Genomic DNA, 26,443 nt, shown 5'->3' with positions numbered 1-26,443 from the left:
TTACCTGACATGATCGCTACACCTGGCAAAATTTCCGTGATGCTGCTTCTGTGTTGCGAATGCTCTTTATCAATATTCAATATCTGTGGGACAACCTTGAAATATGAGCGCAGAGATGGAGTTATTTTAGATACAGAGTCTGTGGAGGATTTAGCTTTACTGCGTTTCCTGCCCCTTTTTGCCTTAACCTCAGTTGACAGATAAGAGGATGTTTCCCGAACAGCGTTTAAATTTGGAGAGTTTGAAAGAGGGCTTTTCCCAAACTCAAAAATCTCCCTACCAGCCTCCTCCTCCAATACTTGTGGTGCACTTTTAACTCCTTTTTTACGGGATATACTAGATGTACTAATCCCCAATACACCCTTAGCTGCACCTCTTAACTTCCTAGCAGACTCTGCAGTGCTCATGTGTCCCAGAGGCAAACTTACAGTTTTTTGGAGGTTTCTGGCGTTTGTTTCCGTTTTTGTGTAGAGATCACCTTCTGTAGTAAGCCCCTTGACTTCACCCTCCTGTGCTGTTTGGGAGAAAGGTGGGACCTCGGGCGGTAAAACAGTAGTACCAGATGCCGGCTTAATTTTGTAAAAAGCACCGCTGGTAAGAGTAACGCTGCGGAGGCACCGAATCCGCCTTGATTTGCGGAGCTCCAGGGCTGCTTGTTCCCAGCGTAGCAGCTCAGCTGTGGGCTTCCCTGGACGTGGGCGTTCACCTCCGCTGCTAGCCGACTCCAGGGAACCGCCGCGCCCTTTTTCCCGCACGCCGAGACTGACCGGCCGATCGAGGCACATCGAGAACAGTGAAAAAAAAAGAAAAAATGAGAAAAGGCTCCAATCACAATCACAAATCCACCCAAACGGAGCGAAGCGAAGTTGAATAATGTGGTCCTGACTGCCGATACCGTAGGCGAGCTAAATTCACCAAGAGTCAGGCATCAGGAGACGAGACGGGAGCGGAGCACTGCTGCAGTCAGCCGACTGCCGCCATGTTTTCCCCCTTTTACAATACTGCTCTCGTGCACTTTACTAGGGACTAACAGTAAATCCAAAGAACCAATCATGGATACCAATCGCATGTACAATTTACAGTAGGGAGCACTTGCACTGCGGCACGGATCAGCCGTGGCGCAGTGCCCTGAGTATCGGAAAACCAGCAAAACATCGGAGGCACATCAGCAAAAAGTGGAAGGGAGACTCACGCCAAGGTGCCAGGTCTAACAATAGGTCCAAGGCATGTGGTGAGTGGTTGGTCGACATGTTTCAGCCTGTGTCGCCCAATGGGGCCAAAAGACAGTCTCCCTCCTGATGGAGGATGATGAAAACCTGGAAAACGGGACACTCAGGTGCCAAGACCCTATGATGAGTCATCCCGTTTAATCAAATAAGCGCAGAACCAAGGTATTCCTTAGTTCAGCCAACATCAGGTATGAACTCTGGTACGAACTTTAAACCCTGAAAAGAGCCTTGTACTTGCAAAGTTTCCCCAACGCAATGGGAACTGGTCAATAGTCCCAGTATCTAGGACAAGGTTCTTCTCTCGTATCTGCATTCCCTCAATACCTTTGGTTCTTTTTACTTGATTTTTTTTATTCTAAAGTTTCATAACTTGGGGAAGAAAGGCACAAAAAGTACAGACCCTCCAAGTGCCCTATGTCCACAGAGAGTGCATAATATGGAAAGTGAATGAAAGAATGAATTAATTAATACAATAGTGAGAGGGAAGGATGTCCACAGCTTAGTGTGACCTAAATGTCACAGGTGTGAATTCTTGCAAGACCACCTCTGTTTGGGAACACCCCCTAAAGTATTTCCTTCTAGGCATTCAAAAACGTTTCCTCTTCCAATTCCCACCCTGGAAGCGATCTGAGATTTACCAATAACAAAGGAAAGAATTGATGGTTTCCACAGAGGGAATAAAAAGGTAACACCACCAAATTTGGAAGAAAAGAAAAAGTTGAAAAATATATTGTCTGCAGAGAAACAAAATGCAAAGGCATGCCCCCACACACAATTTTACACTATGCACAACTGCATTTGTATAAATGCCTTTGCATGAACGTGATTTGAAATTAGAGGTTTTGGACACGTGTGCTACTGGAGAGCTGCAACCGATGCAGATCTCAAAGGGGTACCCCTAGAAAACTTTATGAATGTAGGAAGAAAGGTCTCCTTTGATGTATGTGTGACAACAACATCGATCACTCCTCCATGAGGAACGAATTTCCCAAAGTTAGGGACCATCCAAATACAAAACAATAAGCAAATTAACATTCCCAGCTGAGCATTACAACTGGTATTGCATGCATATATGCGCCAAAGGTGTGTGTGTCTATACGGACAGGAACACATTGTAGGGAAATTAAGAATTCTGGTCCTGAAGAGAGCCCCGAACCCTGGTGTGGGGTCTCAAAAGGGCTGAAACATGTGGACCCAAATGGATGCAAGATATATCAGGATGTCTTAAACTTCTTATTTCTCATTTTTTATCTTCCTCTCACCACACTCCCAATAAAGTGTAAATTTCCACTGGATACATGACTGGAGTTTTTACACCTTATCTGGATCCCTTGCCCCTTTTCAGGTTCCCTGCACGTGCCCTCAATGCAAAGAGAGGGCCCACCCGCCAATAGAGATTATTTGGCGAGCATGGGATAGCCGATGATGAAGCATGACAGCCAGGGGGTGTGATAGGCCATTTGGTACATTTTTTTATAGATAGCCTTCAAGTCCTGTCTACAAAATTGGAATATCGAAGTATCCAGAAATAAGGCAATATCCCACACACAGGATATAGTGTTCTCATCTGAGCTGAATAAGGGACACATTTGTCATTTGTGTTAGTGATATTGAATAGGGAGAGTGCAAACGTGTATACCAACTAACTCCTCTCCCCTGCTCTTCATTTGGACAGGAATGTGTGTCCTAGGATGGGATATTCCGTCACAGACGTGGCACATGTGTGGCAGATATCCTGTCCACCAAACTCTAAATAATTCTGGTATTAAGTTATTATATTTTACATAAAAGCACAACTGATAAGATGACGCATGACAACGCAAACTAAACTGGCTGTAAGGAGTAGCAGCTTTTAGCTGCACCATTACAGCCTTTTCGATGATAAGTCTTCTTTGCTTTGGTGGTGATGATCCACTCAGCGGACGAGGGCCATGGGCGTTGGTGGGGGCGAGGCTTGAGCGGTTATGAGTAGAGGAATCATGATTGTATTTTTAAAGGGATCATGGATTAGCCCTTGCAGCACTGTGTCACTGAACAGTTTCCCGAAGTGTGGAACATCTTTGGTGTCAAGACTCTAACAACCTGAAGAGATTACAGGTAACAGGAGAGGATGAAGTAGAAAAGATCCAATGCTGGTGTCAGCGGTGTCAGAAGAAAAAAGGAGGATGTTTGGAACTTACTAGCTGGTCAGAAGTAGAGCATTTAGAGGTATTTATGTTCACGTGCTGCATAGTGATCCTCCTGGCCACCAAGAGTGCTGGAGGGCAAAACAAAATCAGGGACTTTAAAGCAAGTCTGCAATTTGTGCTAACATTACGTCATATCATTGGCATTTGCATAGTGCATTCTGATTCTCAACACTTACCTATTTCTTTTTAGTGTTTTTCAATAGCTTGGAAGGTGAAACTCCATCCTGGATGAGTTCCCGATCTGGGGATTACCAAATTGGTAGATATCCCCGTTTAGACCGTATCTCTCAGGCCCGATTTCAGGCAGGCTCCTTGGACCGGACGACGCACCCCCATCGAGGCACTCAGAGGTTGCTGGGGCAATCTTAAGGTTACCTGCGGGATCTTTTTCGTAGTGCTGCAGGGTTCACTGCCTGGCCGCTGGCTCTCCGCATCGCGGTCGGGGCATTTCTGCTTGGCTGCACGGGTGATCTGCTGGGAGATGAAACTGTGGACTCCGCCTCGGCCGACTGTTACTCCGATGCCCGCACATCTCTCCCTCAGCCTTCTGGTGCTCTTTACTGCCGGTTTTGTTGTTTTATATCTGGACGGGCGCCATTTCCATTTGGCTTCCCTGTTGCCGTCCTATGCCGGGCCCCGGGGAAAGCAGAGTCGCAGACTAGTCTTCCCCCGGGGTCTTTCGCGCAGGGGATAGGCCAGGTAGGGGAAGGGGAGGAGTTAGGGGGTGGGTATTTAAGCGCGGGGGAGGAAGGGAACTTCCTCTTTTCTGCGCCTGGCACCATCGGAAGGGAGCTCGAAAGGAGTTAGTTGGGACTAGTTTCTGTGAGGCCTAGTGCTAATTTTGGTTGGATTTTCGTTCGGAGCTGTTTCACGGCAGCTGGGTTTTTCTTCTTTTTCGCTTGGTAGGCAGTTTTGATTGGGCAGGATGTCTGGTGTGTCTGCGGAGCAGGTCCGTGAGGCCTTGCGGTTGCTTGCGAGGGCCGGCCGGGAGGACCTCATTAGGCCGGGGGTCATGGAACAGGCGTGGGTGGGTGTCACCAGGGGCACACGTGCTGCCTCGGCTGGTGTTAAGGCGGCAGTGTTCGCCTGCCAGGAGGACGAGCGGGGCCCGGAGGGGGGGTCTGAAGTCAGGAGGGGGGCAGTGTTCCCAAGGATCCGGCGAGGGGCGGGAAGCGTAAGGGCTCCTCCACGAGGGCTTTCCCTCCGCTTGAGTTTTTGCCTGGGGCCGCGGGATCGGCCGTGAGGGCCGCGCCTTACGCGCTTCCGCTCCAGGGGCCCCTGCCGGTGCCAGCCGGCGCCGTGCAGGGGGAGGGGCAGGCAGGTGCCCCGGCAGGGCCTGCCATGGTCCTGGTTGGGTCCCCTGGTGGAAGTGGGGCCCATGGGCCTGTAGGCCACCTTGCCAGTGATGCTTTCCAGGGGGACGGGCCTGGGGTTGTGCTGCAGGAGGGGGGGTGCTAGTGGAGGAGGCCCCCGTTGATTTGTCTAGGGGTTCTAGGGCGGGCACCCCGGCCGTACAGAGGCCGGTGGCGCCCGAGGTTTTGGCGGGCCGGAGCGGGTCCCCCGCGCTGGTCCCCATTGGCGGGCCTGGTTGGGTGCAGGGTTTCCAGCAGGTGGGTTTCTTCCCCCAGGGGGGTGATTTCTTTGGCTACTGCCCGCCCCGTCCCCCTCAGATTTGGGGTTCCCTTTCCTGGGAGGAGAGGTCCCGCGGGGAGCGGATTTTGGAGCAGATTCAGGAGGTCAGGTGGGCAGAGGCGACGCGTGCCCGGGTGGGTGCGGTTTGGGGCCATGAGATTGAGGGTCCTCCCACCCCCACCTCTGAGGAGGAGCGGGAGGCGGAGAGGCAGGAGGAAGAAGCAAGGAGGGCCAAGATGAAGAAGGCAGGGCAGGCTGCGCCTCCTCCGGGTGGTGCGGCAGGAGTAGGGACGGCCGGGACGGCTTTGAGGCCCGATGGTGCCGGGGCCCGCTCAGGTTCGAGCGACCTGAGGGGCGGGAGGGGATCCAAGTCGGCGGTTGTCGGCAGAGCCCGGGGGGGCCTTGCGGGCGCAACACGGCTCCGAGACGCAGGCCGGAAGCAGTAGGGCAGTCCGCGGCGGCTGTCCCTCCTCCGCGGGATCGGGCGACTTCGACACGTGGCGTTTCTGGAATGCGTGGACGAGGGAGTGTGCAGAAAGGTGTGAAGCGTGCAGTCAAGGAGGTGGTCTGCGAGGGTGTGGATCTGGAACCGGTGCTTGAGCTGGATTACAGTGCTGAGAGTGAGGAGTAGGAAGAAGGGGAGGTGCGGGATGACCTGGAAGGCATAGGCGGCGCAGCGGGAGACAACGACCTTGGTGTGTTGCAGGTCGAGACTGGAACGAAGAAGAAGGCCGGATCGGTGGCGGTCCGGGGGACGGAGTCCAGAGGAAGGCCCCGGGAGCGGACGCCGGCACTCACAGGTGAGGGAGCCTGGTGGGCAGCTTGGGATGACGCTCCTCGGGGGGGGGGGGGGTAGGCCGGAAACGCACCTGCCGGTCGGTGGGTGTGGGGGACGGTTCTGTGAGGGAGGGGGAGACGCCGTCCGGCGGTCCACCTGCGGATGGTAAGAAGGTGGATGGTAAGTCGGTAACTTTGGGGGTGCAGACGGACAAGGGAGATGGCAAGGAGGAGAAGGGGGTGAAGGTGCCTAAGAAGATGCCTTATATGGGGTTGGCGATGCCTCTTGGGTCGCACTTGTCGGAGAAATTGAAAGAGAAAATATGGAAACATGAGTTTGTGGACGTTTTTAAGTTGCTTAATCGGGAGGTTCATGCCAAGGAGGGCTCTAAGGAGGAGGAGTGGGAGTTGACGAGGCGGCCTAGGGTGCCGGTGACTATGGAGAATTGGACGTCGGCTTTCCTGATCTATGCCAGTGTTTATTGCCAGAAGTATCTGGACCGGGCGATTGCGCTGTTTAAATACATGGACATCATTCGCAAGGCCCAGATGCAGTTTGGGGGGTTTGCGTGGTTGAGCTACGACGAGGAGTTTCGGGCCAGGGTTAGCGCGGATCCGGAGAAGAGTTGGGGTGAGGTAGACCAGGAGCTTTGGATGCAGTGGATGGCGTCTTCGCACTCGTCGGCGTCTACACACACTGCCAGTGGTTTGCCGGTGTTGTATCGGTCTTTTCCGCCGCGTCCCGCCCAGGGCGGGGCGGGGGGTGGAACAGTGTCCAGCACCATTGTGTCAGGTCAGCAGTCTAAGCCCGGGGGTTACTCCACAGGGGCATGTTGGAGCTACAACCGGGGGTTCTGCTCTAGGTACCCATGTAAGTTCAAACACGAGTGCTCGAAGTGCGGCGGCAAACACGCCCTTACGCATTGCCTCACACTCACCACCCCCTTCGAACAATGGAGGAACGCGAGGGGGCGGGGCCAGCCTGGTCCGAAGGGCGCCTACTCCGGTTAGGGTGGAGGCGATGGACCCGTGGCTCGCGTGCTATCCTGATCGCGAGGCCGCGGCGCGGCTCTTCTGGGGGTTCACCAAGGGTTTTCGGGTGGGCTACCAGGGTCCCAGGGAACGTCGTTGGGCTGAGAATTTGAGGTCTGCAAAAGAGTTGCCGGGGGTGGTTGCTGCGAAGTTGGAGAAGGAGGTGGCGGAAGGGAGAGTGGCTGGCCCGTTTACTGACTGGCCGTTGCCGGACCTGATCATTTCTCCATTGGGGGTGGTGCCGAAGAAGGAGAAAGGGGAGTTCAGAATGATTCACCATTTGTCGTGGCCGGAGGGTCGATCGGTGAATGACTTCATTGCAGAGGAGGACTCGAGAGTGCTGTATGCGTCGGTGGACGATGCGGTCCGCCTGGTAAGGACTTGTGGGCCGGGTACGGAGTTGGCGAAGTGTGACATTAAGTCGGCTTTCCGTCTCCTGCCTATTCACCCGGTGGATTTTGCGCTTTTGGGCATACAGTTTGGGGGTGCCATCTACGTGGACAAGGTTTTGCCCATGGGGTGTGCCATCTCCTGTGCTCTGTTTGAGCTTTTCAGCACTTTCTTGCAGTGGGTCATGGTGCGGGTCATGGGTGCCGTGAAGTCACTCACTACTTGGACGATTTCCTCTTCCTGGGGAGGTCGGGGTCCGGGGATTGCGGCAGGGCCCTGTCGCGGTTCCAGGCTTTGGCCTTGCAGTTTGGGGTGCCTTTGGCACCCGAGAAGACGGCTGGTCCCAGCTGTTGCCTCACTTTCCTGGGGATTGAACTGGACTCGGTACAGTGGATGGCGCGCCTGCCTGCGACAAAGGTGAGGGAGATTCTGGCATGTCTGGAGTGGGCTGTGGAGGAACGGCGGATCCCTTTACGGGCGGTGCAGAAGCTTCTGGGAATCCTTAACTTTGCGTGCAGGGTGGTGCGGGCAGGGCGGACGTTCTGCAGGCGGCTCGGCATGGCCATGTCGGGGGCGGTGCTTCCACATCACAGAGTGAGGATTTCTTTGGGGGTGAGGACGGACTTGAGGACATGGAATACTTTCTTGCAGGATTTCAATGGGGTGTCCTTGGAGTTTGACGAAGAAAGGGCGGTCTGGCAATGCCAAATTTACTCTGACGCGGCTGGGTCAGCGGGGTTTGGTGTTTTCTGGGATGGAAGGTGGTGTGCGGAGAGCTTGCCGGCCTCCTGGATCAAGCAGGGCAGGAGCATTGCTTTTTTGGAGTTCTTCCCATTGCTGGTGGCATTGGTGGTGTGGGGGGAGGACTTTCGGAACAGGACTGTGCTCTTTCACGTTGACAACATGACGGTGGTGGAGCTGGTCAATCATCAGAGGGCGAGGGACCTGCGAGTGCTGCGGCTGTTGCGCAGGTTCATGTTGGCGTGCCTGCAGCTGAATGTGGTGTTTCGGGCTAAGCATGTCCCTGGGGCGAATAATGACATTGCGGATGCTTTGTCTCGTTCGCAGTGGCAGCGGTTCCGACACCTGGCGCCGGGAGCGGACGCCTGCAAGACCGAGCTGCCAGCCGGCATCTGGGCCTTGGGGGAATGAGGATGATTGGTCTGGTGGAGGGTTCGTTGGCTCCGACCTCGAGGAGGACGTATCGTCTTGCATGGTCTGAATTTAGTACTTTCATGGGCTGGACAGTGGATGGTGTCGTTAGCGGGGAGTCGGCTGTGGTGGAAGGTCTGAGGGGTTACGTGTTGGCTTGTATGGACCGGGGGTTGACTGCGGCTACGATCTCTGGGAAGTTGGCTGGAGTTTCTTTTTACTGTGTTTTGTTCTTGGGTTTTGACCCCACCAAGGATGTGGTGTTGGCTCGCATGTTGCGGGGGTGGGGTCGGGAAAGGGGGGCTGGGGGATGTCGGCTGCGGGAGGCAGTGACGTTTGATTTGTTGGTTCGGCTGGTTGGGGTGTTGCCGGAATGCTGTTATGACCCGATTGAGGTGGGCCTGTTTCGTTTATGCATGGTGTGGATGTTTTTTGGGGCTTTCCGGGTGTCTGAGCTGTTGGGCAGGAGACGGGGGGCGGGTAGGTTGTTTGAGGAGGTGCGTGTGGATGTGGGGCGTTTGGGGATTTGGCTGGGTCGCTCGAAGACGGATCAAGTGGGCAGGGGCAAATGGGTATGGTTGAATGAGTCTGGCGGGGCGGTTTGCCCGGTGCTGGAGTGGAGGTCTTTCTTGGGGAAGGCTGGGGACCGAGGTGGCGAGATTTTCTGCCATGCGTCTGGTGCGAGAGTGACGGCTGGCCAGTTGTTGCCGGTGTTGCGCATGGCTTTGGGACGCTTGGGGATGGATGGAGCTGGTTTCGGCACTCATTCTTTTCGCATTGGGGCAGCGACTGCGGCGGCCCGCCTGGGTTGGTCCTGGGACAGGATTAGGAGGATTGGGCGTTGGAAGTCGCGCTGTTGTGAGAGGTATGTGAGGAAGTAGATTGGTCCCAGGCAGGTTTGTTGGTTGTTGCACTGTTTTGTTGCCTGTTCTAACATCTTTTTCTTCGTAGGTTGCGTGGGTGGCCCGGGCGGTAGGACGGTGACTTGGATCGTTGGGCACTCCTTCGTGCACTGGGCTTCCAAATATGCGGACCAGCAGGTTTACGGCCGTAACCTGGGACTGAAAGGACAGTTGCACGAGGTGAAATGGTGGGGAAAGAGCGGAATGCGATGGGGGGCACTACTGCCCTGGCTCGCGAAGATGGTCCCACAGAGGGGATGCCCGGATTTGCTGATCATTCATTTGGGGGAAAATGACCTTGTGCAACTGTCTGGTTTGGCATTGCTGCAACTCATGCAAAGGGATTTGGAAGTTTTGAAATCGAGGATGGCGGGGGCCTGCATTGCCTGGACGGAGCTGGTCCCCAGGAAAGTGTGGAGAGGGGCTTTGAAGCATGGGGCCATTGAGAAGGCCCGGAGGAAGCTTAATAGGGCGATGAGACTCTACTGTGCGGACAGGGACGTTAAGGTCATTGCACATCCTGGGATTCGACTGGAGGAGCCTTTAGCTTTTAGGGAGGACGGAGTGCACTTGTCTCGGCTGGGCAATGCGTGGTACATGATGGAGTTGCGGGATGTGGTGAGCAAGTTGTGGAACGAGTCTATCTGGTGTCGGCGGGAGTGATTGGTACGGGGTCGGACGGGCAGCCCTGTAGGGGGGGGTGGGGCAGTGAACCGCCCTACAGGGGGTTCACTGGTTGGCAGGATTCGAAGGGACAGGGGGTCAAGAGCGGGCACACCCATCCCTTGGGGGGGGGAGTTTGCATAGGACGGATAGAAGCGTGAATGGAAGGTTACAATTACTGGGGGCTGGAAGACGGTGATTGACGGGCAAGAGAAAGGTGTTTGGAGCCTCTAGGGCTTGGTGATGACGCGGAGTGAATGAAACGAATGGGGGGGAAGTGTGAGTGGGGGTTTGCTGTTACTGTTATTGTTGATTTATTGTTATGTACAGATTCGCAGTTCTGGTCTAATAAAATGGCCTTTTATGCTGACACTGCGTGGTCTGTTTTATTGTGCGATGGGCTGCGCAACATGCCGGGCTGCAAGCGACGACCCCGGACGATGGAGGCAGGAGCTGGAGTTGCGCCCCTGTGAGTGGCTTTCTGTCCTCCGATGCCGATTGTCGGATAGCCCGCCTATCCAGCAGTTTGTGGGACTTGGAGTGTCGGCTCCGTGACGCCATTTTTGTTTTAGTGCTATTTTGTTTTGTTATTGCTGGACTTCATGTTGTGGTTCTTTTTATGGCGCAATCCGATGCTGATCCTATCAGGCTTGAAGCCAGGCGGTCGTTCCTGTGCTTATCTGCCTCTCGACCCGCTCTGTCCACTGGCACCGAGCACTGTACTGCCGGGCGGCTCTGTGGTCCTGCTGGGGGATTATTTCTTTGGTGGCATGATGCCACTATTTGGGCTGCTTTCCGCTGTGGGCGAGACCCTGTTCTCCCTCATGGGGACTCCTGCTGATCTCTATGGCGTCAGTCATGATCATCTGGCTGAGGTTCTAATATACTTCCTACACTCTATTGCTGGTTGTTATTTCTCTGCCTGACCTTCAAATGGCGGATTTAATGAGGACACTGCCTTAGCTTTAAATTGCCTGACTTTAAAATGGCGACACTACTTTTTCTAAAGATTACTTTTACTTTTTAAGGCCTCTGTTTTGGTCTCTAAATTGCCCCTACGTGGCGTATAAATACTTGGATTTTAATGGACTCGAGCTACCTCAGACTGCTTGCTCCCGGATTTTAAAAGCTAACGTTCCTGTCTGTACTTTAAGGTTGTACTTGCTTGTACTAGCTTGTACTAGCTTTGATGTGTCCCTGCGTGTACACCACCCCAGCTGGGAGATCCAATGCTGCAAACTCATCCAGGCTGAAACATCCCATGATGGCGACTATGACAGCCCCGGGGAGAAAAGCTGAGACCTAGCTACTTTTGTATGATGCCTGGTGGAGCTACCTCGCTAGCTATAGGGGAGATTGACTTTGGGCTACCTCCTTTGACTACCACCTACCCATCCGGACTTCCAGCTAACGCTCCCGCGTCTCTCCTGACATTATCTCCCACCTCTCCTTCCCCCCAACCCTCCCCCCTCTTCGCTCCTACTCTTTCCAGCTTCTGTCCTCTGCCCTCACATGCCCTTGCCCTTTGCCCCCACCCTGTTTTTCTGTGAACCTCTTCCCTCGCCACTTGAGACCAAGCTATTTTGTCTGATGCCCGATGGAGCTACCTGGTTTAGCTATAGGGGAGATGGGCCGTGGATTCCCTCCTTGGTCGTCACCTACCCAGTCGGTCTTTAGACAGACTTCCTTTCGTCTCTACGGTTGTCTCTTCCCTTATCCTCACTTTCTCTCCTCCCCTACCCCCCACTACTTTCTCTCTCCTTTCTCTCCTCCCCTAATGTATTGCTGATTGTTTGATATAATGTTTACTTGTTGATCTTCTTCTGGTATATTGTTGAACCACATTGTTGCACTTCCTTTTGTCTCTCCTGTCGTCTCCTCCTGCATCCTCCCTCTATTTATGTTTCTCCTTCCCTCCTCTCTCTATGTATTGAGACTGAACTATTTTGTCTGATGCCCGATGGAGCTACTTGGTTTAGCTATAGGGGAGATGGGCCGTGGATTCCCTCCTTGGTCATCACCTACTCAGTCGGTCTTTATACAGACTTCTATTCGTCTCTACTTATTATCTCTTCCCTTATCCTCCCTTTCTCATCTCCCCTGCCCCCTTCCCTACTTTTCTCTCTCCTTTCTCTCCTCTCCTAATTGTACTGCCTATTTTAAGTATTGTGTAATTGCTGAACTTTCTCTGTTACATTGTTGATTCTCATGTAAAGCGCTCTGATACCTTCGGGTCTAGCCAGCGCTATATAAAACTCTTTAAATAAATAAGTAAAGAAAGAAAGGATACCAGTAATCTACAACTGAACAAACTACCAGAGACTCAGAGGATTTTTATTTTTGTCAAATCGATCAATTCTGAGCAAAGCATTCAACTCGGTATGGAATGTTTGGCACAAGATCTAGATGTTGCTCTATATCATGCACTGGAGACAAAATTGTAATTGAAATCCACTGTCACACCCACACTAATAGTGAGAAACTCAATTGAACTCTTTTACGCAGCTTTCATGCAGGATTAGGAAATTAATTTCTTACATTTGTTGAAAACACCACTTTCTGAGTCCCTGCAGTCCCACTATAGTTCTTAATTTAGGCCTTGAGAAAGCCCTTAACGCAAAAGTCACAAATGGCAGGATGCGTGTTGAATAAAGTGTTCTTTGCAAAGACAATGTGTAAACAAATAGGAGGACCCCACTCTAATTCATAAGGAACGGTGGGGAAAGTAATGTTTAGAAAAGAACAGACGTCCAGAGTCGGTGGACAGTGAGGATGGTGTCTTATTTTAGTGTTGGACAAATGGGCATCACCATTAAAGATTATGATAATTATCAATACACGAGGGGCATGATTAACATGGAAAAGGCAAAAGATTTACACACTTATTCCTAAGGCAAAAGGTACACACTTGTATATTTGTTTATCCCTTTCAAGACGATTACGTATATGTTAGTTATTGGAGTAGATACGGGAAGGTGACAGATTCTTAAAAAGTTGATTCAGTTATCTTGGACCAACTGCTGTACATCTGATTACAACACTAAGACAAATATTAAACAGGTTTTTTCATTAAAAGCATATCACCACATGTGTTTGGTAACAGTATATACATTTCATTACACTTTACAAAATATTAAAATACACTTTAAAAACATTTAGCAATAAACATGATCATCACAATGTCTTGAATAAAATGTCACAGAATCAAAAGGTCGACGCGGCGTTTCGGCTTTCTCTAGTACACCTTCATCAGGACAGATTCTAGACAATTAAAATCATAAAACACAGAGTTACCAAACAGATAATAGTGTCTGTTACATTATTCATCTGTCTATTGTTGCATTTCGTCATCCCGATCTAAAGATCTCTACTACTTATCATGAACTACACACCTATCTATTCAATTACACTGCACAAAGTGTGTCTCTTTTATCCAAATCACCAAATCTTCTTCTTGACAGTTATCTTTAGTACATATATATTACCCTCTCTTTTGCCTTCCCCTTGGACCTGTATATATCCATCATGGTGTCCCCATATTTCCATCACCAAGAATTAGTACCTCCTGTAATTGAATGCGTACCTTGTAGATCCAAATGGATTAATTATCCACGTGGATGGAACTAGTTGGTTCCACGTGAAGTCCTTTTTTGAAAATTTGGACCACTAGTTGGTTTGGCTTTGCTAGTGGTTATTCGCAAAGTTGCTCTGTCTCTAAATAAAGATATATAGATACCAACAAGGAATTTATATTATATGCATGATAATATTTTATGTTGTATATAGTCATGGATCTCTTTGATACATACCATTGTCGTGGGTTAATTCAATTTCCACTACTTAGAGATCGGCTTATTCTAGAATGCATGTAACTTTGCGAATAACCACTAGCAAAGCCAAACCAACTAGTGGTCCAAATTTTCAAAAAAGGACTTCACGTGGAACCAACTAGTTCCATCCACGTGGATAATTAATCCATTTGGATCTACAAGGTACACATTCAATTACAGGAGGTACTAATTCTTGGTGATGGAAATATGGGGACACCATGATGGATATATACAGGTCCAAGGGGAAGGCAAAAGAGAGGGTAATATATATGTACTAAAGATAACTGTCAAGAAGAAGATTATGTGATTTGGATAAAAGAGACACACTTTGTGCAGTGTAATTGAATAGATAGGTGTGTAGTTCATGATAAGTAGTAGAGATCTTTAGATCGGGATGACAAAATGCAACAATAGACAGATGAATAATGTAACAGACACTATTATCTGTTTCGTAACTCTGTGTTTTATGATTTTAATTGTCTAGAATCTGTCCTGATGAAGGTGTACTAGAGAAAGCCGAAACGCTGCGTCGACCTTTTGATTCTGTGACATTTTATTCAAGACATTGTGATGATCATGTTTATTGCTAAATGTTTTTAAAGTGTATCTTAATATTTTGTAAAGTGTAATAAAATGTATATACTGTTACCAAACACATGTGGTGATATGCTTTTAATGAAAAAACCTGTTTAATATTTGTCTTAGTGTTGTAATCAGATGTACAGCAGTTGGTCCAAGATAACTGAATCAACTTTTTAAGAATCTGTCACCTTCCCGTATCTACTCCAATAACTAACATATACGTAATCGTCTTGAAAGGGATAAACAAATATACAAGTGTGTACCTTTTGCCTTAGGAATAAGTGTGTAAATCTTTTGCCTTTTCCATGTTAATCATGCCCCTCGTGTATTGATAATTATCATAATCTTTAATGGTGATGCCCATTTGTCCAACACTAAAATAAGACACCATCCTCACTGTCCACCGACTCTGGACGTCTGTTCTTTTCTAAACTTTGCAAAGACAAACTATAATCTTCCATGGCTAAAGATTTGTTTTGATGTCAAACTATCATCCAACATGCGACATCAAGAACCTCGTTAGTAACTATACAGCATAATGAACTGACTATCTTAACTCCTTTTAAAAACATTCCAGAAACACATACTAATGGGATGTTTTATGCACGATAATGAGATATTTTTCTCTTATGTCTACTTTGCATGGTTTAGGTAGAGCTGGATAAAAATACTTGACAGGAATGGGATTCCAGATCTCCGACAGAAATGAAAGTTGTATGTGGGTAAGGCTGCTGATTGCTAGATTCCCCTTTGCTCCAGACATGTTGGTGAGTGTTCATGATAATGGAGTGCGGTTTGTCAAGGGTACTGGAATATGCAGGCTTGTCGCTCTCACTATACAAAAGGCAAGGCAGAGACGAGAGAGCTTCAGGCCTTTTGGTGAATACAGGATGAGGCCATTTTAGTTGGTCAGAACTATCATTGCGGAAGATTCATACAATGAAATTCTCCCATAAAAGAATTAGCAGCTTGCAGTCTGATTGGTCAAATTCCCAAAGACTCACCAGTCTAGGAAGGATTCATTGTGCATCTCTAGAGCCTATAAAATGGACATCTCGCTCTTTTTATCTGGGGTCATTCGGGGCAATGATTTTTTGAGACCCTGGTGTTTTATGTTGTGTAATATTAGTCTGTTATTTATTCTTATACGGATTTCCAAAGTTTTTATTAATGTATTTTGTGGTTTTTAGACGGTTTTTAAGTATTTGAATTATAATGTTGCTGATAGGTGTTTTATTATCTGCTATATTGTGTGCTTTTATTATTTTCCTGAAAAATCGAATACAGCTATTCAAATTCAAATAGGCGCAGGAGTGAGGGGCTGCGGCTCTTTTGCGATTGTATTTCATGGCGAAGAGACAAATCTTTGCACGCACTCACACAGTACCTAAGGGGGGCAAAGCACACTCAGACAGAAACCTCTCCCAATAATAAGAGAGGAGTTCTGCAGATCTTGTGGGGAGGGGGCACTCACCTCTCGGCCTCCTCTGCATACTGCAGGTTGTACAGCAGGGAGGGGACGATCTTGTCCATGTGCTGCGGGTCCCAGATGTTCGCCTGCAGCTCGTCGTTCACAGTTTTCCTCACCACTCCCTGGAGCCCTTTGATGCCCGCCATCCGAATCCTAGAGACGAAGACAAAGATTGACACCTGTCAGTGATGTGAGCGACATTGTGCAGAAGGAGAGGCGCTCGAGGTGTGTCACGCTTTGTAGCTTTCTTTGTCAGAACAGAGACCGCATTCTTCACAAGGCAAAACCAAAGGAAGGGTGTCTGGGCTAACACCACCTGTGTGCCATGTCTAGTGTTGTTGCGCCTCAGTATGAAAGTACTTAAGTGACCGACCTCAGAGGGATGGGGGGGTTAGATGGCCTTGCCAAGATTCGAACCCATCCCTTATGGGTCCCCTCACCTTTGGGGATCAGGTGAACATGGTCCCTTCCTCTATTTTCCAGACTCTCAGGATGATAAAAAAAATTATATATACTACACGTATTACCCCAGGAAAGCCAGCGAATAGTGATAACTTCCCTTATCTTATCAAAACTTGATTACTGCAACAGTTTATACCTGAACATCCAACAGCAGCATGTGAACAAACTGCAACTATTGCAAAATGCAGCAGGTAGGTTGCTCACGGGTACTCCTAAATTGACATCTGTACAACAAGAAATCGGAAAGCTCCACTGGCTGCCAATAAGACAAAGGGTCAGATTCACCCCGCTTCGCACGGCCTTCACAGCTCTGCAGGATTGTGGACCCGTCCTTCTTAGGCAGTGTTTGAGCTGGGACACCCCCAACAGAACCCTTCGCTCCTTAGGAGTAAAGACGGGGGTAGTGCCTAAATTCAAAAGAGCAAATTGGGGCGAAGCTTTATTACCTGCACTGCTAGGGCATGAATGAACTTCCTTTCCACTTTAGGGTCTCCCCGACCTGCTGCCATTTAGGAAAGAACTGAAAACTTGGCTATTCAGCAATTCGGTTTCACGTGGGTCTCCTTGTACTCTGCTTTCATAGCTGTTTGAGCAGGGCACGAGTCGGAGGTAAAATTGATACTTGTATAGCGCACTACACACCCGCAAGGGTCTCAAGGCGCTTGTACGAATACCGCTGTGGAACCCATCCTGGCTTTCCCTGTGAGGCATCCACTCCTGGGCACCCCCAGGGTGAAGAGATCCACAACAAGTGGGAACGATGGGACTTCCTTATTTCAGACTCCTGCTGGGCCCATAACAAAGGCCCAATTTGAGGAGTCATCAGGCCTCCTTTTGAATGAGCCTTCTGGCTGGGAGCAGTCAGGAGCCTCACGCCTGATGCAAATGCAGCAGAGGGGAAAACAAAGGTTAGCAATTCACACATACTTAAGAGGGGCAGCTTTTCACTTTGTTCAGTCCCTCTTTACAAGCCATGCATGCAAAATAAGAATGTCAGACAGGTTGGTCTTTCCCTGTATTTACACAAAATAAATAGCATATATTATAGAGCTTACTACACCTGAGGAGGCGTTGAAATAATTAAAGTACCACTATTTTTTCTTGTAAAGCGCTATGGGTAGAGGAAGTTAACGCTGACAAAAGGCAACACTGTTTTATGTGTAGCTAACAAAAGTGTGAATATTCTGCCTAAATCAGCAGGGTTTTTCTGTGTACTCGAAATATGCTCCAATGTACTCATGATAGACATGTTAAACATATATGTGAGGGCTTAGGGTCTGATGTCACTTCTTATAATGCCACTTCCTGCGATGTCATGCGCCGCGATGTCATGCGCCGTGATGTCACAAGCCGTGATGTCACATGCCCTGATGCCACTTGCATTTTGATTAACTAGGTTAGTCCACCCACTTCTTTTTTTAAGACGTGTGCCCTGTGTTTGAGCGAAGCGCCAGTACACCTTCGGAAACCGTTGCACTCTATATATTTATGTAACATAGCAAATGTTAACTCGCTGAGCTGCCCAACTGCCTGGTGTTCGAGGAATCTTGGCAGTGACCATGAAGGACCATGACAAAGGATAAAGGCGCTGATGGGGCGACAGTGGCACAGACTCTGTGCAGAACAGCTGCAGAGTAACCCTATCTCACTGTGCATCCCATCAGCAGGTATCACTACAAGCGAATACAATCAAGGATTTTCATTCACTCTTCATATCAGAAGCTGTCTCCAGTCCCACCTCATGGCGGGGACAGCGATGGGCACAGACAGGGTCACACTACAGTTTCTGGGACAAGCCTCTGCTAAAACAAATCTTTTCAAAAAGAGAAAAAAGTGCCAGTACCCCTAACAAAAGTAGAGGGCGGGGCCCTAGAAAGACGCTGTCTAGTAATATTCGGATGTGTACAGCGCGCCTAATCAATGCGGTTCACAGGCACGGGGAGATTACGTGATTTGCCCAAAATCACAGGTTGTTGATCCGACGCCGAGAATCGAGTCTGGGTCCCCAGCTCCAAAGTCGGCAGCTCTGGTCGTTAAGCCACACCCTCTCACACCATGTATTGCTTGTCAGAGGTGAACATCTAAGGTACATGAAGAACAAGTTACTTACCTTCGGTAACGCTTTTTCTGGTAGATACAATATCTGCCTGTGGATTCCTCACCTTGTGAATATCCCCTTGCGTCAGCAACATTCGGAAATTCTTTTTGTCGCTTCGCGCGGACGTCACAGAGGCACAGCATCGCGCGCGGCTCGGCTGACGTCACCGACACCATAATAGGCCCACGTCGGTGTGATGACATCAGTTCCGCCCTTTTTTCCCTGCCTTCAAGGCACACGGACAGACCAATGACAGTAGATATATACATAGTATACACAGTACACAAATGTCAAAATAACACACGCAGTGTGAAGCAAATGCAGTAATGCAATTAAAATATAACATTTCCTTGACAATAAAAAGTATAGACATTCCAATAAACTCAGGCATAGAAGAGTGGACAACGGGGAGGCGGACAACGGGGAGGCGGGTGGGTCAGTGAGGAAACCACAGGAAGATATTGTTTCTACCAGAAAAAGCGTTACCGAAGGTAAGTAACTTGTTCTTCTGATAGATACATCTGCCAGTGGATTCCTCACCTTGTGAAAAGAGTTCCACACCAGTCCCCACTCCCGGAGGAGGGTGTCCACTCTTCTATACCAGAAAATCCTGAAGGACAGCTCGCGCTAAGTGGCCCTCCCTCCTCACGTCGGTACCCAAGCAGTAATGCTTCGCGAAAGTGTGGAGGGAGGCCCAAGTCGCCGCTCTACAAATGTCCTCAACAGGCACAGACCTAGCAAAGCAGATGTAGAAGACTTTGCTCTAGTAGAGTGAGCTCTTATATCCTCTGGAGGCTCCTTACCCGCAAGGGCGTAGCAGATCTTAATGCAGAGGATGATCCATCTCGAGAGCGTGCGCTGGTGCACCGCCTTCCCCTTCTTGCAGCCAGCAAATCCAAAAAACAGCTGGTCGTCCAACCTGAACTCACTTGTGCTGTCCAGGTAAAAGCTCACCGCCCTCTTAGGGTCCAAGCGGTGAAGTCCCTCCTCCTCCTAGGAAAGGTGAGGGGTAGGATAAAAGGTAGGGAGGGTAACGACTGCCCCAGATGGAAAGGAGTAACCACTTTAGGCAGAAAAGCAGCCCTGGTCCTAAGAACCATCCTTTCAGCTTGAATGGATACAAATGGGGGCTTTGAACTAAGAGCTTGAAGCTCACTTACCCTCCTTGCCGAGGTAATTGGTACTAGAAAAATAGTCTTAAAAGTCAAAAGTCTCAAGGGACATTTGTGTAAAGGTTCAAAAGGCGAACCCATCAAGAACGTAAGTACAGGGTCCAAGTCCCATTGAGGTACAATAAAAGGAGTTGGAGGAAATTTATTGTTAAGGCCCCTAATGAAACGTAATACAATAGGTGATCTAAACAAAGAGGGCTGCTCCAGCAAACAAAGGAAAGCCGACAAGGCCGACAAATAACCTTTGATAGTTGCCACCGCAAAACCCTCCTGGGCCAAAGAAAGTGCGAATTGAAGTATATTGGACAAACGAGCCCTTAAAGCGTCAACGGACTTCTCCCCACACCAAGCAACAATTTTAGACCATCTATAAGAATAAATGGACTTGGTAGAGTCACGCCTGGCCGATAAGATGACATCCACCACATCGTGCGGGAGAGAAAAGGAAATCAGGTTGCCCTGCTCAATCTCCAGGCATGAAGGTGTAAGGTCTGGAGGTGGGGGTGTAGAACCGGCCCCTCCATCTGAGAGAGGAGATCTGCCCTGTGAGGGAGACGGAGCGGCGGGCACGAGGAGAGGTGGAGAAGATCTGTGTACCACACCCTTCTTGGCCAATCTGGGGCGATCAATATAACTTGGGCCCGGTCTTGACGAATCTTCCTCAGAACCCGAGGAATCAAGGGTATGGGAGGAAACGCGTAAAGGAGTTGTGAGTCCCAACTCAACTGAAACGCGTCCACCAAGGCTCCCTGCATCGGAAACTGGAGACTGCAGAATGACAGCAAGTGAGCATTCTCGTGAGTGGCGAACAGGTCCACCAGAGGAGTCCCCCACGCCCGAAAGACGTGACAAACTACCTCTGGATGGAGCCTCCACTCGTGGTAGGTGGAGAACTGCCGACTGAGACTGTCTGCACGAACGTTCAGAACTCCAGCCAGATGATTTGCCATCAGACAAATCTGATGGTCCTGAACCCAGGACCAGAGACGCAGAGCCTCTCTGCAGAGACACTGCGACCCCACTCCTCCATGCTTGTTGACATACCACATTGCGGTCGTGTTGTCTGTCAGGACTTGAACTGACTGACCGCGAAGGGAAGGGAGGAAGGCCTGAGTGCCAGACGGATCGCCCACAATTCTAGAGGGTTGATGTGAAGCAACCTTTATTCTGGAGACCAAAGACCTTTCACCTCCAGATCCCCAGATGAGCATCCCACTCTAGAGTGGATGCATCCGATAAAACCGTGGCCACCGATGGAGGTAGTTGAATAGGCTTCCCTTGTGACAGATTGCCTTCCACACCCCACCAAGACAGATCCGCTGCAGTTTCTCTCGAGATCCGCACTGACTCCCTGAGATCTCCACTGTGCGGATACCACTGCCTGCGGTGGCACCACTGGAGTGCCCTCATGTGCCAGCGTGCATGGTTGACCAACAGGATGCAAGAAGCCATCAGACCGAGCAGACGAAGGACCTTCAGGATGGGAACGACCGCTCCATTGTAAAATAAAGGAATCATTTCCTGTATGTTGCAAATCCTTTGAGGAGGAGGGAATGTACGACACACAGTTGTGTCCAGTACCGCACCTATGAACAGGTTGCGCTGGGAGGACACCAGGTGAGATTTGGGTACATTTATCGAAAAACCCAACCTGTGCAACAACTGAGTTGTCTCTTGCAGATGATGGAGCACTATCTCCGGAGATTCTGCTTTGATCAGCCAATCGTCCAGATACGGAAATACCAGTATCCCCGATCTTCTGAGATGTGCAGCCACCACTCCCATCGCCTTGGTGAAGACTCGAGGCGCAGTAGTAATACCAAACGGGAGGACCGCAAACTGGTAGTGTTGCGACCCAACCGTGAAAGGGAGATACTTCCTGTGCGACTTCAGGATGGGAATATGAAAATGCGCATCCCGCAAATCGATCGACACCATCCAGTCTTCTTCCAGCAGCGCTTGAAGAACCTGCGCAAGGGTGATGATCTTGAACTTCTCCTGCTTCATTTAGAGATTCAAGATCCTGACATCCAAGATAGGACGAAGTCTGCCATCCTTCTTGGGGATCAGAAAATACCGGGAGTAGCATCCCGGACCCCTTTCCTGCTCTGGAACCACATCTATCGCACCCTTTCTGAGCAGTGCCAGGACTTCTTCTTGCAGGAGAAGCAGATGGTCCTCCGAACAATAACCCTGGCAAGGAGGGTAATTGGTGGGAAATTCCCGAAAAGGAAGAGCATTCCCATTCTCCACGAGATTGAGAACCCAAAGATCTGATGTAATCAATTCCCAATCTCGTAGAAAATGGGTAAGCCGGCCCCCAACTGGGCCCACATGATCCTGAATGGCTGATCTAGGGCTGCTTTGCTGTGGTGGCAGGGGGCTGGGAAGGGGAAGAGGAGGAGGAGGAGGCTTGGCGACCTCTAGGACGAGCTCTCTGTCTGCCCCTGTATGATTTGTACAGCGTATTCTGCTGCTGCTGCGGCTGCTGCTGTGATTGTTTGTAGGCCCGAAAGGAAGATCTGCCAAATCCTCTGAATCGTTTTCCAAATGAACCCCTGGTCTGAAGGCCCAAAGATTTTGCTGTCGCTCTGCTGTCTTTAACCGCATGCGCGCTAGCGGTTTTCCCGCTGTGTGCTGCGATTTTGAAAATCCCGCGTTACGTGACAAGGTCAGCTCGTCACACGAGCAGCGCAGGTAACGCCCATGACGAGCTGACCTTGTCACGCGCATCGAAGGTGTTAAACCGCTCTAAAGCAGCGTCAGCCTTTTTACCAAACAATCCTGACCCATCAAAGGGCAAATCCATCAAAGCGGACTGAACATCCACAGAGAATTCTGACGATTTCAACCACGCATCTCTCCTCGTGGCCACAGATGAACCCATCACTCTCGCCACTAAATCAGCCGTGTCCAGCCCACTCTGGATTACCTGCCTTGCCGCAGCCTGAGTGTCAGAAATAACCTCCTGAAAATCCTTCCGATCTTTCTCAAGGATTTTAGGGCACCAAGTGTTTGACGGAATCCATCAAAGCATGGATGTATCTACCCATCAGGCAAGATGCATTTGAAGACTTTAGCGCCATGCTGGCTGATGAAAAGATTTTCTTCGCCGCCTGGTCTTGTTTCCTTGCCTCCTTTTCCCCAGGAACCTGCGGAAAAGCACCTGTTGACTTCTTTGAGCAGGCTCCCTGCACAACTGAACTCTCCGGCGGAGGGTGCATTGACAAAAAGTCCGGGTCACCAGGTGCCACCCTAAAGCTCCTTGCTACAGCCCTTGAAACATCAGAAGCTGTCAGAGGTTTCTTCCAAACTTCATAAATGGGTTCAGCCAAAGCATCATTAAATGGAAGCATTGGTTCAATTACGGAGGAAGGCGAGTGAAGGACCTCAATAAGAATATTTGACTTGTATTCAGCGGTGGGCAGAGCAATATTTAACATGTCTGCAGCCTTCTTAATTACAACGTGATAAGGTGTCACATCCTTGGAAGGCACGTCTAACACAGAGGCCAAATCCTAATCAGGAGACAGTTCAAGTCCACTGGCCTCTCTCAGGTCATCAAAAGGATCCTCCGAATCCTGTAATTCCCCTTCCTCCACGTCAGCATCCCGATACCCTTCTTCCTCCAGAAGTCTCTGGGCCTCACGCCTCGACCTCTCCTTCATGAACGAAATCGGCGGATCCAGAACCGACTCCGCCGGGGCCGGGGCCAGCGTTGAACCCGAAGTCGGGCGAGGCAGCTTACCAGAGGTCGAACGGGATCCGTCATCGGAGTTGTGGGCACCGGCGTCGATGGAATCGGCATCAATGGATTCGGCGTCGAAGGCCTCGGCGGCACCGGAAAATGCCACTGCGGTGCTAGAGCCGGCATGAAAGGCATAAAGGGCGCAGGAGCATAAGCCTGGGGAACACCCAAGTTATACGCCAAAGGGCCCGTGGGACCAACAGGTGCACCAGAGGGGGTACATTGCCCTGGAGTAAACTCCAAACATGGCATTCAGGAACTGGGATGGATCCTGACCTGGAGCCGGAAAGGCTCGATAAGGGCCCCCAGGTTGCTCTCGAGGGAGCAGAGTCGTCTCGACGTTGATCTCCTCCTCAGGGTGGGGCACCGGGGTCGACGAACTCGCAGGCACCGGAACCACGCCTTCACCAACTTCCTCCACTTCACCTTCATCCTCCTGACCAGAAGGATGGGACGGGTCGGGAGAAGGGTTGGCTAGATGCTTCGGTGACTCAGGCGAATCCGCACGCGAAGCCTCACCCTCGGAGTCCTGGCTTCCGAAGCCGAAGCCACTGCTTCTTTACGAAGTAGCTTCACTTGCGACTTCGGCCTCGAACTCGAGTCCTTCCCTGAGTGATGTTGGGACTCATGGCTCCTCTTCTTGTGCTTCTTCTTCGAAGAACTCGAAGCATGAGCAGAAGACGACTCCGAGCGCGACCTCGAACGAGACCTCGACCTCGAGCGCTGAGTTTGTGACTTTGAAGTCTTCTTATCTTTCTTACTTTTCAGTTTTGAAACAAGGAGCTTAGTCTCCCTCTCTCGAAGGGCCTTCCGAGTCATCTTCTTACATGATGGGCAATCCTCGACGTCATGGTCGGAGCTCAGACACCAGACGCAGCACTCATGTGGGTCAGTGATGACATTGTCTTGCCACATTCCCCGCAAGCTTTAAATCCAGTTTTCTTCGAAGACATCTCGACAGAAGACAATGAAACACAGAAAATAACTACAAAGTAACAAAGTTACTACAAAGCTACAGACGATCCCTTGAAAATCGTTAGAGTCGACTACGCAGAAAAAAGGGAACTGATGTCATCACGCCGTCGTGGGCCTATTATGGTGTCGGTGACGTCAACGGAGTCGCGCGCGATGCTGTGCCTCTGTGACGTCGTCCACGTCGGCGCGAAGCTACAAAAAGAGTTTCCGAATGTTGCTGACGCAAGGGGATATTCACAAGGTGAGGAATCCACTGGCATATGCATCTATCAGAAATGGAAAAACACTAAATGCACATATTATGAGTGAAACCAGGATAACGTGATTGGACGGCTGGCTGCAGCGTTTTACGCATAATTATGTTTTTTTATCGCACATGCTACATAATCTACCATCTTTTGAATAATTTGTATATGTCAACAAAAAATGTTTCTAGTGCGAACGAATCAAAAATAACAAAAAAGCGCCACGCGTGATACCAGTGAACTGTAAACTTTGCATAATGGATAACAGGCCACCAATAAATTGCTGAATGTTTTTATTCAGGTGTTAAACTAAGGTTTCGAGTGGGGGGGGGGGGGGATGGGGGACATGCGGGGGTGCACGCGGGTAGAGGGCGTCCACCCAATATTTTCACAGGGTGGGCGCAAGAAGTTGGGCCCCACTGAAAAAATATGCTGGATTCCTCCCGGTGTAATTTGCAAACACCGGGACATTTCAGCAGCGCCTGCACGTTGTTGTCTGCTTCCGATCCACAACATCGTGCAGGCTGGAGGGGGCTTTCCCATTTTTCCTGCTGGGCCCATAACAAAGGCCGAATCTGAGGGGTCAACAGGCCTCTATTTGTTCGAGTCTCAGGCTGGCAGCAGTCAGGAGCTTCACACCTGCAAGCAAAGGTAGCAGAGGGGAAACAAAGGCTCACACCTGGTTAGCACTTCACACATACTTAAGAGAGGCAGCTTTTCGGATGTATGACGGTACTACGCGTACCGTCACAACGCATACCTTTACCACGCGGCCGTGACAACGCAAGTCGTTACCACGACTTGCGTTGGGGGCGCGGATTTCGAATAGTATAATTTACTATTCTAACACCAGTCCCCGTGGACCCTAGGGAAGGTGTTGGGATAGTAAATTAACTATTTGTAATCCTTTAGCGCCCTCCAGCGCAAGTCGTGGTAACGACTTGCGTTGCCACGGCCGCGTGGTAAAGGTACCGCGTTGTAAAAACATTGCGGTAAACGATGTTTACCCAGCTTTTCACTTTGTTCAGACTCTGTTTAGGAGATATGCATGCACCGTAAATATGTCAGATGTGTAGGTCTTACCCAGCATTTACACAAAAATAAAATGTAATTCATGCAGTGCTTACTACCCCCCCCTCACCTCTCCCAGGAGGCGTTGAAATGATTTAAGTACCACTATTATTTCTTTTAAAGCACTATGGTAGAGAACGTTTATGCTGACTAAAGACAACATTGTTTTATGTGTAGTTTACAAAAGTGTGACTCTTCCTGCAAAATCAGGAGGGTTTCCCTATATGCACGAAATGTGCTCCAATGTACTCAGGATAGATATTTTAACATATATGTGAGGGCTTAAGATCTGAAGTCAATTCTTATGATGCCACTTCCTGTGATGTCACGCGTTGTGATGTCATGCGCCACGATGTCACGTGCCGTGATGCCACTGGCATTCTGATTACTAGGTTAGTCCCCCACTTCTATTATTAAGACTTGTGCCCTGGCTAAAACGACCCACAAAGTATTAATATGTGTTAAAATTATAAAAACTAATTCGCGATATAAAACTGCAATATGCGGTACCACAATACGCTTGAAAAGTTGCTTATTCTTGCCACACAATTTGGTCAACGCCGCCACTTTATGGGGTCTTCCACTGCCGCATAATGGCGATGGCCCGGATTATTCGCCTGTACTATCAGTTTATGACTTCATTCTTTCAGCCCGGCCAGCGCCGCAGGATTATCCATGCAGCCAGAGCGAGCAATCCCGCACAGTAATCAGGTCAGCGACTCATTCATCGCAGATCACGCACCGGACACGCCCATCTTGTGACACTCAGTCAGGGGGAGTGCAGTCTCTCAGCGCCACAGACCTCAGGAAGACGGCTTCAGGG

General features: G+C 49.8%; 1 protein-coding gene across 3 annotated transcripts in view; it reads right to left on the bottom strand.

Moving 5' to 3' along the window:
- EFR3B (EFR3 homolog B) overlaps positions 1-26,443 on the bottom strand; it is a 1,036,998-nt gene that overhangs the window by 365,623 nt on the left and 644,932 nt on the right. For all 3 annotated transcript variants that reach the window (XM_086928032.1, XM_086928030.1, XM_086928031.1), the window contains exon 6: positions 15,853-16,002. In XM_086928032.1, coding sequence (XP_086784158.1) covers positions 15,853-16,002 — 150 coding nt within the window. The remainder of the gene's footprint in view (positions 1-15,852; positions 16,003-26,443) is intronic.

The sequence above is a fragment of the Lissotriton vulgaris genome, chromosome 6 (assembly GCF_964263255.1).
Source record: "Lissotriton vulgaris chromosome 6, aLisVul1.2, whole genome shotgun sequence".
In the NCBI taxonomy this organism is placed as follows: domain Eukaryota; kingdom Metazoa; phylum Chordata; class Amphibia; order Caudata; family Salamandridae; genus Lissotriton; species Lissotriton vulgaris.
Note: the sequence above shows the minus strand (reverse complement) of the source record. Positions and strands in the feature narration are given on the sequence as shown.